Below are 13,416 nucleotides of genomic sequence, written 5' to 3'. Positions count from 1 at the left end.
ACCCAGCTCTGTGAGAGGGCTGCAGGGATGGGGGAGGGGGGCCTGGGGCAGCAGAGGAGGAGCAGGGAAAGGGGGGAGGCAGGGAACCTCCACCTGCCCAGCCAGAGCAGGACGCGTAGACCAAAACCGGCCCGCTGCACCCTTCAGGAGAGGCAGAGGACGGTAGGAGGTCTGACTTCCCTCCCCTTCCCTCCTCCAGTGAGTTAGCAGCCAACTTGCCAAAGCAAAGGTGTGGGCTGCTTATTTTGGAGACACAGGGCATGGGGGGGGGGGTGCAGAAGTTTGCACCCTCCTCTGTATCTGGTCTCCAGAATTGCTGATCCCCAAGAAGGTATGGAGGTAGCTGAGATGTGCTGGGGGCCGGTTCAGAGAGTAGGGAGTTGGGGGCCTCACCGGCTAGAGGCCTGGGCTGGTGCCCGACTCTGGCTCTCAGGGAACAGGGCTCTGAGGGGAAACGGCCATTCTGGGCAGGGGAGTGGTGTGGGGCGGGTAGGCCTCTGACCACCTAAGTAGACAAATCAATCCGCAGCAGAAAGTTTCTGTCAGATTCCAAGCCTCAGCAGGTACAGGGTTGTTCGGCTTTATTTAAAAAACAAACCAACATCTTTTATTAGCACGAACAGAGGTGGCCCCGTGCTGTCCCCTGAAAACCCAACATCACAGAGCAGTTACACAGGTCACACTTTCAGTGGCTTATAGTTACTGGTGTCACCTTAGCCCAGGGTGGCCAAACACACACACTCCTCCTGCACAAGTCTCCCTTAAACAAAACAAAACAAAACAATCCAACAATCACCAGGTCAGAGAATCACTCAGTCCCCTCAGTGAAGAGGGTACAAAGCTTGGCAGCGGAGGCCGCTCCCTCCGGCCCCTCGGGGCGGGCTGTAGGCCCCCAGCATGGTGACTGGGACTCCTCGGGACGGCAGGACTGTGGCCAGGATGCTGCCAGGGGCCTCCTTCGCGCCTGGGAGCTGGAAGGTATCTGCCCCCACGGATGGGGGCGAAGTACCAGGAACCAGCCTGTCATCGGCGTCCCCGAGGCCCCCGCAGATGGAGCCGCAAATAGCTCCAGAGCCACGCGGCTCCCAGTCTGCTGAGAGGGTGGCTTGCTCCTGTTTCTTCTCTTTTTGCTTTTCTCGGGGAGCAAAATTCAGAGGCAGAGCTGGTATTTCCGGAAGCTTTTCTGGCTCCCCAGACAACCGTGGCAAAAATGGAGTAGAGAAGGCCCTCTGACTCACAGGGGATGCAGGAGGGGCCCTTCCGCCCGCTGGTGCGGGCCTGGGTGAGGAGACCTGCTCACACCGAGGCGGTGGGGCTCCCCACCGGTGCCTGTCCCCGGCCGGTGGCTCCTCAGAGGGCCACGTCCCGCTCCCGGCCTGGAGCTCTCTGGGCAGTCCCTTCAGGCTGGGGGCGACTGCTGTGCTGGATGCGCAGGGTGGCTGAGGATGGCGGGGGTCACATGGGGGTCACATGGGGGGCGGGGAGGAGGAGAATCTGAGATGGAGACTCAGGGGAGGGGATGCTTACTGAGGAGCATCTCCTGTGTCTGAGGACCCCTTGAGGGCTGCACCCCTGTGGTCTTGGGCCGCCGCCTCCCTCCCCTGGCCAGCCCAGCACAGTCAGGCGTCCCGTGGTCTGGGCCAGGCCAAGCCACGGAAGCCAAGGACAAAGGGCTGTCTGTGTCCAGCAGCGTCACCTCCTTGGCAGGCCTGACTGTGGCCTCGTCTGGTGGGTGCCTCCCCGGACAGACCCCGCGTCCTCAGGAGGGAGGCCGGTAGAGGGAGTCTAGAGCCGGGGCTGACAGGAAGTGGGGGGCTGTGCATTAGGGGGACCCGCACGGGAGGAGCCCCCCCCCCTCCCCGGCTAGCTCGGCAGGGCCAGGGCCGGCTCCCGCAGAGAGGGCCGTGTGGGAAGCCGGGCTCAGCATGTTGCCTTGGGAACGGGCCTTTTCCAATCCGGGGCCCCGCGGGCGGGGGGGGGGAGGGGGGCGCTGCCAGCCTGTGGGTGGGGGCGTGACTGGGAGGCCGGCCAGCGGCCGCCTCAGGTGGCTGAGGGACAGCTGGTGCCGGGGAGGCAGAGGCAGGCTTCAGGCGGGAGCCCGCTCACGTCCAACTCCACTCGAGCTGGGGGCCCTTTCCTTTCACGTTCATCTTTATTCCGGTTCGAAGCAGTCGCAGCAACTTGTCTTCGGTGTCAGAATCGCAGCTCTCGGGAGCTCCGGGGTTTCTCACACCTCCCCTCGCGTCACACGCGGCGCCGAGGGGAAGAGCCTCTTCATAGAGGTTTCCGAGCAGGTTCCCCGGCAGCGAGGGCCGCGCCCGCCCGGGCGGCTTCAGAGGGCGGGCTGCAGGAGGCCGGCCGGGAGGCCCAGCAGCAGCGCCGGCAGCAGCAGCAGGGACAGCCCGGGGGCCGCTGAGGGAGCGGACGCAGGCAGTTAGGGCCCCGAGCGGCCGCCCGCACCTGGCGCTCAGGCCGTGGCCCTGGGGGGGTTTCTGTGCGCTCGACCCCCCAGGCCCCCTCTTTCTGCCCCATTACAATTCGTCTTTCCGGGCGCCTGGGTGGCTCAGTTGGTTAAGCGGCTGCCTTCGGCTCAGGTCATGATCCTGGAGTCCCTGGATCGAGCCCCACATCGGGCTCCCTGCTCGGCGGGGAGTCTGCTTCTCCCTCTGACCCTCCTCCCTCTCATGCTCTCTGTCTCTCATTCTCTCTCTCAAATAAATAAATAAAATCTTTAAAAAAACAACCCCCCCCCAAAAAAAAACAATTCGTCTTTCCCCGGGTTTGTTTCCATACTCATTCCTTTCAAAATGAGCCTTCCCGTCTATGTATGTGGCTGCCTCAGTCCTCCCTGGGCCATTACTTGCAGCATTCGCATCCTTTATCCTGGTCTGTCTGGGTTACACAGCCAGGTCTGCAGCCTTCCGGTGGGGACCACCCTCCCACCCCCACCTCACCCTGATGGTCTGTAACCACCCAGAGCATCCCTCAGTTCGCTGGAGGATTGGGGGTGCAAGGCTGGGAGGGATGCCGGGCGGGGGAGGGGGGACGTGGCAGGACCCCTGCTCTCCCTCTGGAGGGGTGAACCTGCCCGCCAGCAGGGCCTACCTGCGCCCGAGCACTGCTGAGACAGCATCCCTTCTAGAGCGGCCACGTAATCGGGGCCCAGCCACGCCCGGTACGTGGTTTTCTCCCCGACAGGCACCGCCCGGATCGTGGCATCCTTGAAAAGCAGGTCTTGGCCATGATAGTTGGAGGAGTCGAACATTTTGAAGCCATTCTTATTGTAGTCATCTCCAAACAGGTCCTGAAAGCACCCACGGCCACTCAGCGGCTGCTTGCTATCTGTGGCTTTTATACAGCGAACCAAGGAGCAAGGAAATTCAGGGCACCCAGGCTGACTTGACATCATAAGCCCAACAACTCATCGAGCTGTCATCAAAGGGGATTTGGAGTAAAGCTATGATGACAGCTACCACAGTAAGAAGGATCCAAGTGGCCACCAATCTTTTGGGGGGCTCAAAGATGCTCGAGGATCCAAGGATCCGAGGATCCGAGGACCCAAGGACAGGTCAGCCTTCTCTCCAGGAAAATGCCACATTGCCACAGGGTTCTTCTTCCCCATGTCACTTCCGAGGGGAGAAGGGGAGATGGGAGAGAGGAAGGGAGATGGGGAGGTGGGGGGTGGGGGGTGGCTGGGAACCGAGGGCCCTGTTGGCAGACAGTCTGGGGTCCTTCTAGATGTATATGGAAAGTACAGCCAACGGGATTCGTAGAGGGGCTAGCTGTAGAATGCGGGAGAAAGACAGGAGTTCAAGATGACTCCTGAGGAAATGGGAAGTCTGAAGTTGCCATTCAGAGCAGGGGGCAGGGGAGTCTGAGGGAAGCAGGGCAGGCCAGCTGCGGGCTTGTTCGGGCCGAGGAGCCTGTTAGAAATCCTAGTTGAAATGTTGTTCAAGATGGAAGGGTGGGATGAAGGCAGGGCTGATGATGTGTTTGGAAGCTGTCAATATATAGATGGCTGTTAATGACATGGGGCTGGGTGGTCAACAGGCATGTAGGTGCAGGTGAAGAGGGTTTAGAATGGAGCCCTGGGGCAGTCCGTGGATAGAAGCCAGGAGAAATGAGGAGGAGAGCCAGGCAGCTGTGGACCCGGGAGCCAAGGGGAGAAGCTCCTCCAGCAGGCGGGAGCTGTGGCCAGTGCTGCTAAAGGGTCAGGGACATGTGGGCTGAGAAACAGCCCCTGGACTGAGCACCACGGGCCACTGTGATTTTGTTCCGGGCAAGTTCAAGGCCCTGGTGGGGGCCTGTCTAGAGTGGAGAGACCAGAAGGAGAGGAATTGGTGACGTGAGTAGAGATGACCCTTTGAAGGAGTTTTACTCTAAGAGGGGTGGGATTAGGGCTAAAATTAGACGTGGAATCAAGAGGGGGCTCATTTGTTTTTTAAAGATGATAGAAACAACAGCAGGTTTGTATGTTGGTGAGAACAGTCCGGCTGAGAAGGAAACAATAATGCAGGGCACAGAAGGGATAGTTAGAGGAATGGTTTGACTAAGTGAAAATCTCAGAACGTTCCCCCAGCCTTCCCCGGTTTGCTCCAGGTAGAGTGAGGCACCCAGGGCCCTGGCTCACCTCGTCGCCCACCCCGCAGTGACGAAGCCCCCGCCCTGGCTCACCTGGGCCTTGTCCAGCAGTCCATACACGGTGAAGATGTTGGTGTCCGGCCGGACCATGACGGCATGGGATGGCATCTGTGCCAGATTGCAGGCTGCGAACTGGGACACCTCGGCCCGGGCCCCATTGGGACACAGCAGCTCATAGTCCTCTGACCTTAGCTCAGCAGCCCAGGGCTCAGAATTATGGCCTGAGGGGAGGGAGCAGAGGGACAGAGGAATAGAGGCTGCTTTCCTCCTGGGACCCCAAATCCTTGACCTGGGAGAGGTGGCCATGTCTGGCCAGCTTCCCAACTCCATTCCCCAATTGCTCTGCTAACACTGGTCGGAGCCTCTGCGGGTGGGGAGCAGGGAGCACCTAGAACGGAGCAGGCATTTTACAAGCACCTGCTCTAGCCTCAAGACAGTAACACCAAGTGAGTATGATCACCCCCATTTCACAGGTGGAAAAACTGAGACTCTTAATCACTCCCAGGCAAAGAGCCCCATCTAGGTGTTCCAGGTCTTGGGCCTGAGGTGAGGTGGGCTTCTGAAGGTGGTGGGTGACATCTTCCCCTAATGGTTAAAGTTCTCAAACCGGACAAGGTAGAACAACATCATGTGTTGATCTGTGAGAGGCAGTTTCAAAGGTACGGCTAGGGTGGGGCCCAGGAATCTGTGTTTTAAACCAGCAACCCACTGAGGCTGAAGCAGAGGGTTGGCCCAAGGGCTTCCTCAGAAACACTGCTCTTGGGAATCCCATTAGTTTTGTGTCTTCAGGTATTCACTTAGTATCCACCCTCTTCCCATTTCCAAAAGGAATTCCAGGTGGGCCGCAAGTAGAGATAAAACGAAAGGGAAAGGAGCAGCCCTGGGAGGTGGGGGCCTTGCTGCAGGTGAATCTTGAGAGGGCCCCTCCCCTAGCCCTATCACAGAGGGCGGGGGCCAGACAGGGCTCAGTCCTCCTCCCCTTTGGAACACATTATGCCTTTCTGCCCTGAGTTTTTGGGAAGAATTTCTGAGTGGAGAAGACTGTGCCTCCAGCATTTGGGGTTTCAAAGCCTGGGTAGAGGCAGGGTATAGAGAAAGAACAAACAATAGGTGTTGGGAGGCAAAATGGAAGGAGGGAAGTGAGGCACTCTAGAGGGCCCTGCACCCTGAAAGGATGCAGGTGTGGGCTTAGGGAGGCCTGGGGCATAGAGTTTCGGGGCTCTTTTTCCCAGGTAGGGCCCAGGAAGGTGACTGCAGAGAAAAAGCCACCCATGTGATGTGAATGGGAATGTGCCCTGCCTCGCATGGCTTAGGAGCTGCACAGTGATCTCCCCCCACGAGGCATTGACCAGCTCAGGACCAAAGCCCAGATGCCCACATGCACTGATGACCCTGCCACTCCCACCATGCACCTCGGTGCCACATAAATGCCCCAGAAGGAGTCTCTCCCAATTGACTGAGGTGGAGTTTTACCATTTTGGTGGAATGGAGATTTTGGTTTCTAGACCAGTAAAGACTGTCATGTGTCCTATGCACCTGGACATGTGGCCTGAGGTCTGTTCTTACTGAGAGGACCCTGGAGTCCCGGGCGGCCCCCCAGGGGCAGAGCCTTCTAGCCCCTGTCTTTCCCAGCTGCTGCTTCGCCCCAGTCCTAGCAACGCCCAGTGCCTGGACCATTTTGGAGATGGGGAAGAGCTCCCAGAGAATCCGGCCCCGCTCTGGCCCCAGCCCCCCTCACGTACCATTTGTGTTTTCAAAGACAGTCGTGTGTTTGACGAAGGCGACGTCCCCTGCATTCTCAGCCAGGCACCTGCCGCGCGAGAGGCCAAGGCCAGTGTTGGCAGGGCGGCCCCGGCCCCTGCGCCGGCCCGGGGCCCCCCCGCCGGGCCACCGGAGTACCTGAAGGCGCCACTGTAGCCGTAGAACCTCTCCTGGCTGTTGCCCACACACTTGTTTCGGCCCTGCTCGTCCCCCACACAGAGCGCGCACAGCGAGGATGGGTAGTTCTTGGCATTGTTCACGGGCACGCAGCTGGCGCTGAAGAACTCGCTCACGGCTGGGGCGGGCGGGGGGGCAGGGCTGAGTCAAGGGGCCCGCCGAGGGAAGAGCAGCAGGGGGAAGAGGGGAGGGCTGCCCCCCACAGATCTGCCCACTCTGCCTGGCCCTGCGGCTCAAGGCCACCCATCTGTCCACTGCCCACCCAGCTCAGGCACATCTCCTCCTGTGAGAATTGTAGGGATGAGGGAGTACAGAGGCTGTCCTGATACAGTAACCCCATGGACAACCTCTGGTTAGTCGTCACCCAGCCTTCCCTTGGACTCCCTCAGGGATGGGGAACTCACTACCTCATAAGCTCTTCTGTTCCAGTCAGGGCAACTGCCCAGCTGTGTAGGAGTGGGAGCAGCCGACCCTAACACTCTCTGTGTGCTCGTGGAGGTGGTTAGAAAGAAATGTGGTTTTTTCCTGAGGTGCCAGACAGGACAGAGGTGTGTGCACAGTCAGCCCAGGATCTTGCCAGCTTCCTACTGCCTTCCTTTCATCATGACTGTGTGTGATTTAACACGTAGGGAGGGCCCTGGGTATGGCATATGGTGGCCGCTTGGTAAATGCGTCTTCTTCAGCACTTATACAGATGGCTGGCCACTTTCCATAAAGGTCCCCCAGATGCCCAGAGGCTGCTGGGATACGGGGACAGCCCCATGACCGGACGGTGATCCAGCCGGGCCCACAGCCCACGCACATCCCCTGCTCCTCATGCCCACTGGAGCCAGGTCCACGCTGGGTAAGTGGGTTAGGGGCACCATGGCACCCTCCACAGAACAACCAGACACCCCTCAGACTGTTACAAGTGTAGCCAAGAATATTTCCCAACCTTCCCAAGAGAATGGGGCACATCAGGGAGGAAGAGGAAACCTCTCTGGGCTGCTCTGTGGGACCCTGCTGGGGGGAGGGCTCCCAGACCCTCAGACCCAGCAGACCCCCAAAAAAGAGTTTGCACGTCTGTGTCCCCGCAGAGGGTGGTACCTGTGAGGACGTCGCAGTCCTTGGGCCGGATGAAGCCCCTCTGCACCAGGGCGCCCACGGGGACGTCCCAGCCCGCGGGGCTGCGGAACCCTGAGTGGCAGGAGCGCTTGCCCCGAAGCTCGTCCAGAGTGAAGGCGTAGGAGCTGTTCCGCTTCACGACGGCCACCACAAAGTAGGCGTTGCTATTGTCCTCCGCTGTGGGGAGGGGACGCCAGTGAGGCCCCTCATCTGTGCTTGCCTGGCCTGGCCAGGCAAGAGCCCGGGGCATGTCCCCTCGTGCCCTCAACCCATTCCGTCAGGCGGCTCCTGCCTCAGAGCTGTGGTCCCACCCCGAGCACCTCTCCCCGCTTAGTGTCGGGACCCCGGCTGCACATCCAGCCGTGGGACCCCTGCTTGTCCCCCACAAGGCTGAATTCTGTCTCCGCTTTTCAGAGTTCTGTCTCCCCCAACCTACCCCCTATCATTCCTCACCCAAAGGGACTTTTCTTTCCTTACACCCAGGCGGTACATTTCTCACTTCCTGGGAGAAAGGCGGGGGCACAGCTAAGGACTGCAGAAGCATTTTTCGAAAGCCCAGAGATTTTTCACATCCAAGTGGAAGGACCTGAGGTCACCACTTAGGAGGACAGAGCACCAAGGTCCCAGCCCAGGCCACTGGAAGGGGGGGTCCCCAGGGCCACCTTCTGTGAGCCACAGTGGGTAGGCGGGAAGGGCAGAGGAGGCCCTCTCGTCGAGGGGGTGGCAAATACTCAGCCTGTTTTTGTACGGCCTGGCTTAGAAGCATAAAATGGTTTTTATATTTTTAAAGGGTTGATTGTAAAAAAAAACAAAACTAACAAGGACTGTGTGGCCTGCAAAACCTAAAATGTTTACTCTCTGGCCTTTTACAGAAAGTTTGCCCACACCTGCCAGACTTTTAATGACTCAGTGGGAAAACTGAGGACTGAGGCAGGAGGGCTTGCCTGTGACAGACAGCAACCCGCCCCGGGAGAGAGGCCGTGATGGGGAGCTTTGGAAAAGGGCCCAGGGGGGAAACTGATACCCAGATGAAACTGTCAGCTGCCTCCTAGCAGCGGCCAGGGCCCAGCCCCTGCACTCACGGGCATAGTGCTCCCCCGCTGCTGGGACCAGGCCGTATTTCTTTCCTGCCATGTAGATGTCTTCGCCCTTCAGGGTCACGGCATCGATTTGCCCAGCCTGAAGGGGGACAGAAAGGGCGACCGGGCAGGGGAGGGGTCGGGACCTGACAGAGGTGCCAGGGTTGGGTCTCTCAGGCTCTCTTCCCTGGGGGCCCCCCGCCCCGCACCCCTGTGAGATTGTGGGCCAGAGAGGGGTTTGGAGGACCAGAGGCGAGAAAGCCGCCGGCACTAATGCTCCATCTGGGGGGTCTGCCGCTCCTGTGGCCGGGCCCTGTTCTGAGCAGACCTGTGCACTCTCTCTGCCCTCCCTGGGGACTGCGGCCCGCAGAGGCCTGGGCCACGGGCTGGTGCATGACACAAAGGCAATAGGTATTTGCTCAATGTGTGTGCGAATGTATGAACGAGCCAGGCCTCAAAAGACAGCAGTTTCGTGGTTAAAGCTCTGCCCCAGGAGGCAGCAGGAGGGGCCCAGGGCCTCCTTCTTTCCACCCTCCTGAAGCACCCCAGGTTTCCCCTGCTCCACCCATCTTGTCCATTCCGAAGCCTCTGGACAGGTGGCCCCTCAGACCTGAGCAGGGGTTCACTAATAATCAAGACACAGTAGTGTGACAAACCCCAGGGAAAGGGGGTGGGGCGGGGGGGGAGAGAGGGGACAGCTGCCCCCAGGAAGGTGCCCCACGCCGTTCAGGCCCAGGGGCATGAAGTTGTGATGCTGGAATAACAGGCAGGGATGTTGACTTTTGAGCCTGGAGCGTCCATCTCTGGGGGCCCTCTCTTCCCCCCACCCAGACCTCCTAGCCGCTGGGGGGGCACGGCAGGACCCAGTCTAGCTGACACCCCGTTCCCTGGGCCCCTGTGGCTGGGAAGGAGATGGGGGTCAGAGCTCCATTGGACACCACCCCTGAGAGCCTGAGAACTAAGCATCTCTGAGCCTTTTGCTGGGGTTCTCGAGGAACCCCCAAGTCCGCTCCTCTCCTCCCTTGGCCCTGTTTGAGTTTAGACAGAGAGAAGGCTCTTGCCTGTAGGGAGCTGAACCCTTCCTCCTGCATCTCTCCCTGTTCTGCAGCCTGTGGACCCAGCCACCCCACACAGGATCCTGTTTCCTCTCACAGAAAGGGGATAACTGTGCCTCTTTCACGGGGCTGTGAGGTGGCTTGAGGACGGCCTGCCCTCTACCTCCAGTCTCCCCTTCCTCCATTCCAGCTGAGCGCCCCCTCCCTCAGCACTACCCGTGGTCGGGGTCGGGCCAGCCTCCTTGGGCCCCTGGCGCGAGGGGCTCCCCCACCCTGAGCTGGGTGACTGTGGGCAGTTGCTTCTCCAGCCTCTCCCAGCTTCGGTTTCCTGACAGTGATCACAGCACCCCAGAGTGCTGCTGTGAGGATTAAGTGAAGGGGTCCTCGGGAAGTCTTAGCGTAGCGTGCAGCACACGGCATGCACATGCTTGCGAGGCTGTCCTCTGTCGTGATCCTGGCCTCCTGTTATTCCTGCCCACTCTCCTCCTCTTGGCCTTTAAGTCAGTGTGGTTGCCTGGCTGGGGCAGTGTGGACACTCCCGAGGGGCAGTGGTCTGGCCTGCACTCGGGGATTGCCCTGATAAGGGCTCCTGACCTGAGGCCCCACCTACGCGCTCTTAAAAAAGAGGAGGGAGGGGGCGCCTGGGTGGTGCGGTCCGTTCAGTGTCCCACTCTTGCTTTCGGCTCAGGTCATGATCTCAGGGTGGTGAGATCGAGCCCCATGTTGGGTTTAGCACAGAGTCTGCTTGAGATTCTCTCCCTCTGCCCCTTCCCCTGCTCGTTCGCTCTTTCTCTCTGAAATAAATAAAGTCTTAAAAAAAAAACAAAAGGGGGGCGCCTGGGTGGCTCAGTTGGCTAAGCGACGGCCTTCGGCTCAGGTATGATCCTGGAGTCCCGGGATCGAGTCCCGCATCGGGCTCCCTGCTCGGCAGGGAGTCTGCTTCTCCCTCTGCCCTCTTCCCTCTCATGCTCTCTCTCTCTCATTCTCTCTGTCTCAAATAAATAAATAAAATCTTTAAAAAAACAAAACAAAACAAAACAAAAACAAAAGGGGTGCCTCGGTGGCTCAGTCGTTAAGCGTCTGCCTTCGGCTCGGGTCATGGGATTGGCTCGGGTCCTGGGATCGAGCCCCTCGTTGGGCTCCCTGCTCGGCGGGAAGCCTGCTTCTCCCTCTCCCACTCCCCCTGCTTATGTTCCCTCTCTTGCTGTGTTTCTCTCTGTCAAATAAATAAATAAAATCTTAAAAAAAAAAAAAAAAGAAAGACAAAGAAAGAGGAGGGAGGAGTCCAGGAAGCTAGAGGCCGCTGGGACACCTGTGACCAGGGTAGCACGCTTGCCTGCAGGGCCCCAGGGCCACCTCCAAGCTCTGTTCAGACTCCAGTGAGAGAAGCAAAGCAGGGCAGGGCCCTTAACTGCAGCTGGGGAGCGGCGTAGTAGATGCCAAAGCAACGTAACGGGCCATGACAAGCTTAGAAACAAAGACTAGGACGGAATACGATGGACAGTGTCAGGGTACATTGTACTCCGTGAGGGTCAGTACTGTTTTGTTTCATGCCTTTCTACTGGAGACCACAGGACGAGCAGTGCCCAGCTGGGCTGGTCTCCTGATGTTCCTTCTGCTCTCAGCTCACCCACTCAGCGAGGAAGGGTTCCTGGGTTCCCTGAAAGGAAAGAGCCCACCCCCCCCCCCACCTTCAGCCCTGTCCACTGGGGTGGGGTGGCTGGTCCCTGCCGGTCCTTCCTCCTCCCTTTTCTCTGTGAGGTTGTCACGGGAGACTGCGTCCCCAGGCGGCCTCCTTCAGACCAGGTGGCACAGGGGAAGGGCTGGTAAGGACCGTCCCGGGCGCGGCCCCCACCTGGATCCATTCCATGCAGTGCTGGGGAGACTCAGCGGACACACACTGGATCTCTGGCTTGAGCCTCTGCCGGCTGAAGGCCACAGCCATGTCTCCACACTTCTGGATCTCGGGAGTGGACAGCACACACCAGCGTAGGTAGTGAGGTAGCCCTGTGTGTGTGCGAGCTTGTGGTCACCACCACACTTACCTGCTCAGGGGCTAGCCCCGAGCATGGCCCGTGGGCTGGGGTCATGGGGACTAGTACCTCAGTAGGAAGAGCCTGAAGTCAGACCCAAGGGAAATTCTGGCTCTTTCCCTCATTAGCTATGAGGAGTAAGTTATTTAACCCTCTGATCCTGTTTCCTCTCACAGAAAGGGGATAACTGTGCCTCTTTCACGGGGCTGTGAGGTGGCTTGAGGCCGATCATGGCTGTCATGTGTCTAACTGGGTGGCAGACCATCTCCCTGCTGTAGGGGGCAGGAAGCAGGAAGCCCATTTGTAGACTACTGCAATGGTCCAGCCAACACACAACGCCTGAGCCAGGGCCTTGGCTGTGGGGTGGGGAGGAGGAGGCGTGAGGCACTGAGGAAGGAGCATGCGGGCACTTGATGACTTCTGTGTGGAGGGGCAAGGAGATTCTTCCCAAGACAGACCCTGATGGTCTGGATCCCACCCCTTGGAGCAGACGGGGCATCCAGGGTACAGCAGGCCATGCAACTCTGGAACAGCTGCCTCCCTACACCCCCAGAGGCAGGGAGGTGGAAGTCATCGGTTCTCATGGAGGCCAAGGGGCACAGCTCCTGGGGTGAGTGTCCTTTCCCAGCTGCCTCCCCAGAAAGCACTGCCATGCCTGTGCTCAGGCTGGCCCAGAGCCTGTGGGACGAGAGATGGGTGGACTTACGGTTGGGATCACAGAGGAGACCCTTCATGGCATGCAGGTACTCGCGGCCCAGCCAGGCCTCATAGGTCTGCGTGGCGATGGGCACCAGCTCGGAGGTGGAGTCTTTGAAGAGCAGGTTCTTCTGGCCGTAGGCCTCAGAGCTGAACATCTGGAAACTGCCGCTCTCGTGGCTGAAGAGACGCTGCGTGTCCAGGGATGGGAGTGGGGGCTGGTGAGGTCCTGCTGGCAGGGAGGGCAGCACATCCCTTCCTCCTGGGCCAGCCAGCAGCTCCTCCTTCCTGCGCCCCCTGGCCGGGCGCCCACTCTGAGGACCAGGTGAGGCACCACCCCCCTCCGTCCTCCGTGCTCCCCCAGTGCACTCCGCCTTGTCACCCTCACAGCCCAGGTGTGGAAGGGACTGAGGGTGCGGGACGGGGCTCGCCGTGGTGGCATGGATGGGGCAAACCTAGCTAGAGCCAGGCTGCCCGGTCAGAAAGGTGTTGTTCTTGTGAATAGTGACGTCAGCCCGACATTATTCACATTTAATTAATGGCGTACTTTGACGTTTGTTGGCTTTGTCATTCTGTTTATTCGCTCATATACTCTGGTTTTTCTTTTCTTTTTTGTCTATAAGTAAACCACTTTATTTATTTAATTTTATTATGTTAGTCACCATTCAATACATCATTGGTTTTTTTTTTTTTCCTTTGAAGTCATTTTTTAATAGTGCAAATATTCTATTTTATTGATTTTCTATAATTTATTTATGTAGCAATTGAGGAACATTCAGATTATTGTCAATACTTTTTCCCCTATAAACAATGTTTCCACACTCTTGTACAATAATCTTTTTTCTGTTATAGGAAAAATCCCAAATGTGG

At 58.7% G+C, this 13,416-nt stretch overlaps 1 protein-coding gene across 4 annotated transcripts in view; it reads right to left on the bottom strand.

Moving 5' to 3' along the window:
• Positions 1 to 564: 564 nt before the first annotated feature.
• Positions 565 to 13,416, bottom strand: part of MELTF (melanotransferrin) — a 27,248-nt gene continuing 14,396 nt past the window's right edge. For 2 of the 4 annotated variants that reach the window (XM_031038607.2, XM_031038608.2), the window contains exons 8-15: positions 12,557 to 12,737; positions 11,673 to 11,824; positions 8,766 to 8,862; positions 7,666 to 7,860; positions 6,541 to 6,697; positions 6,384 to 6,451; positions 4,675 to 4,862; positions 2,423 to 3,304 (exon numbers count right to left, since the gene is read on the bottom strand). In XM_031038607.2, the coding sequence (XP_030894467.2) occupies positions 2,951 to 3,304; positions 4,675 to 4,862; positions 6,384 to 6,451; positions 6,541 to 6,697; positions 7,666 to 7,860; positions 8,766 to 8,862; positions 11,673 to 11,824; positions 12,557 to 12,737 (1,392 nt within the window). In that variant the 3' untranslated portion in view covers positions 2,423 to 2,950. The other 2 variants (XM_031038609.2, XM_031038610.2) reach the window with 2 other exon arrangements.

Source organism: Leptonychotes weddellii, chromosome 1, assembly GCF_054177405.1.
Source record: "Leptonychotes weddellii isolate Sample4059 chromosome 1, ASM5417740v2, whole genome shotgun sequence".
In the NCBI taxonomy this organism is placed as follows: domain Eukaryota; kingdom Metazoa; phylum Chordata; class Mammalia; order Carnivora; family Phocidae; genus Leptonychotes; species Leptonychotes weddellii.
This window is presented reverse-complemented; position numbering and strand designations above follow the sequence as displayed.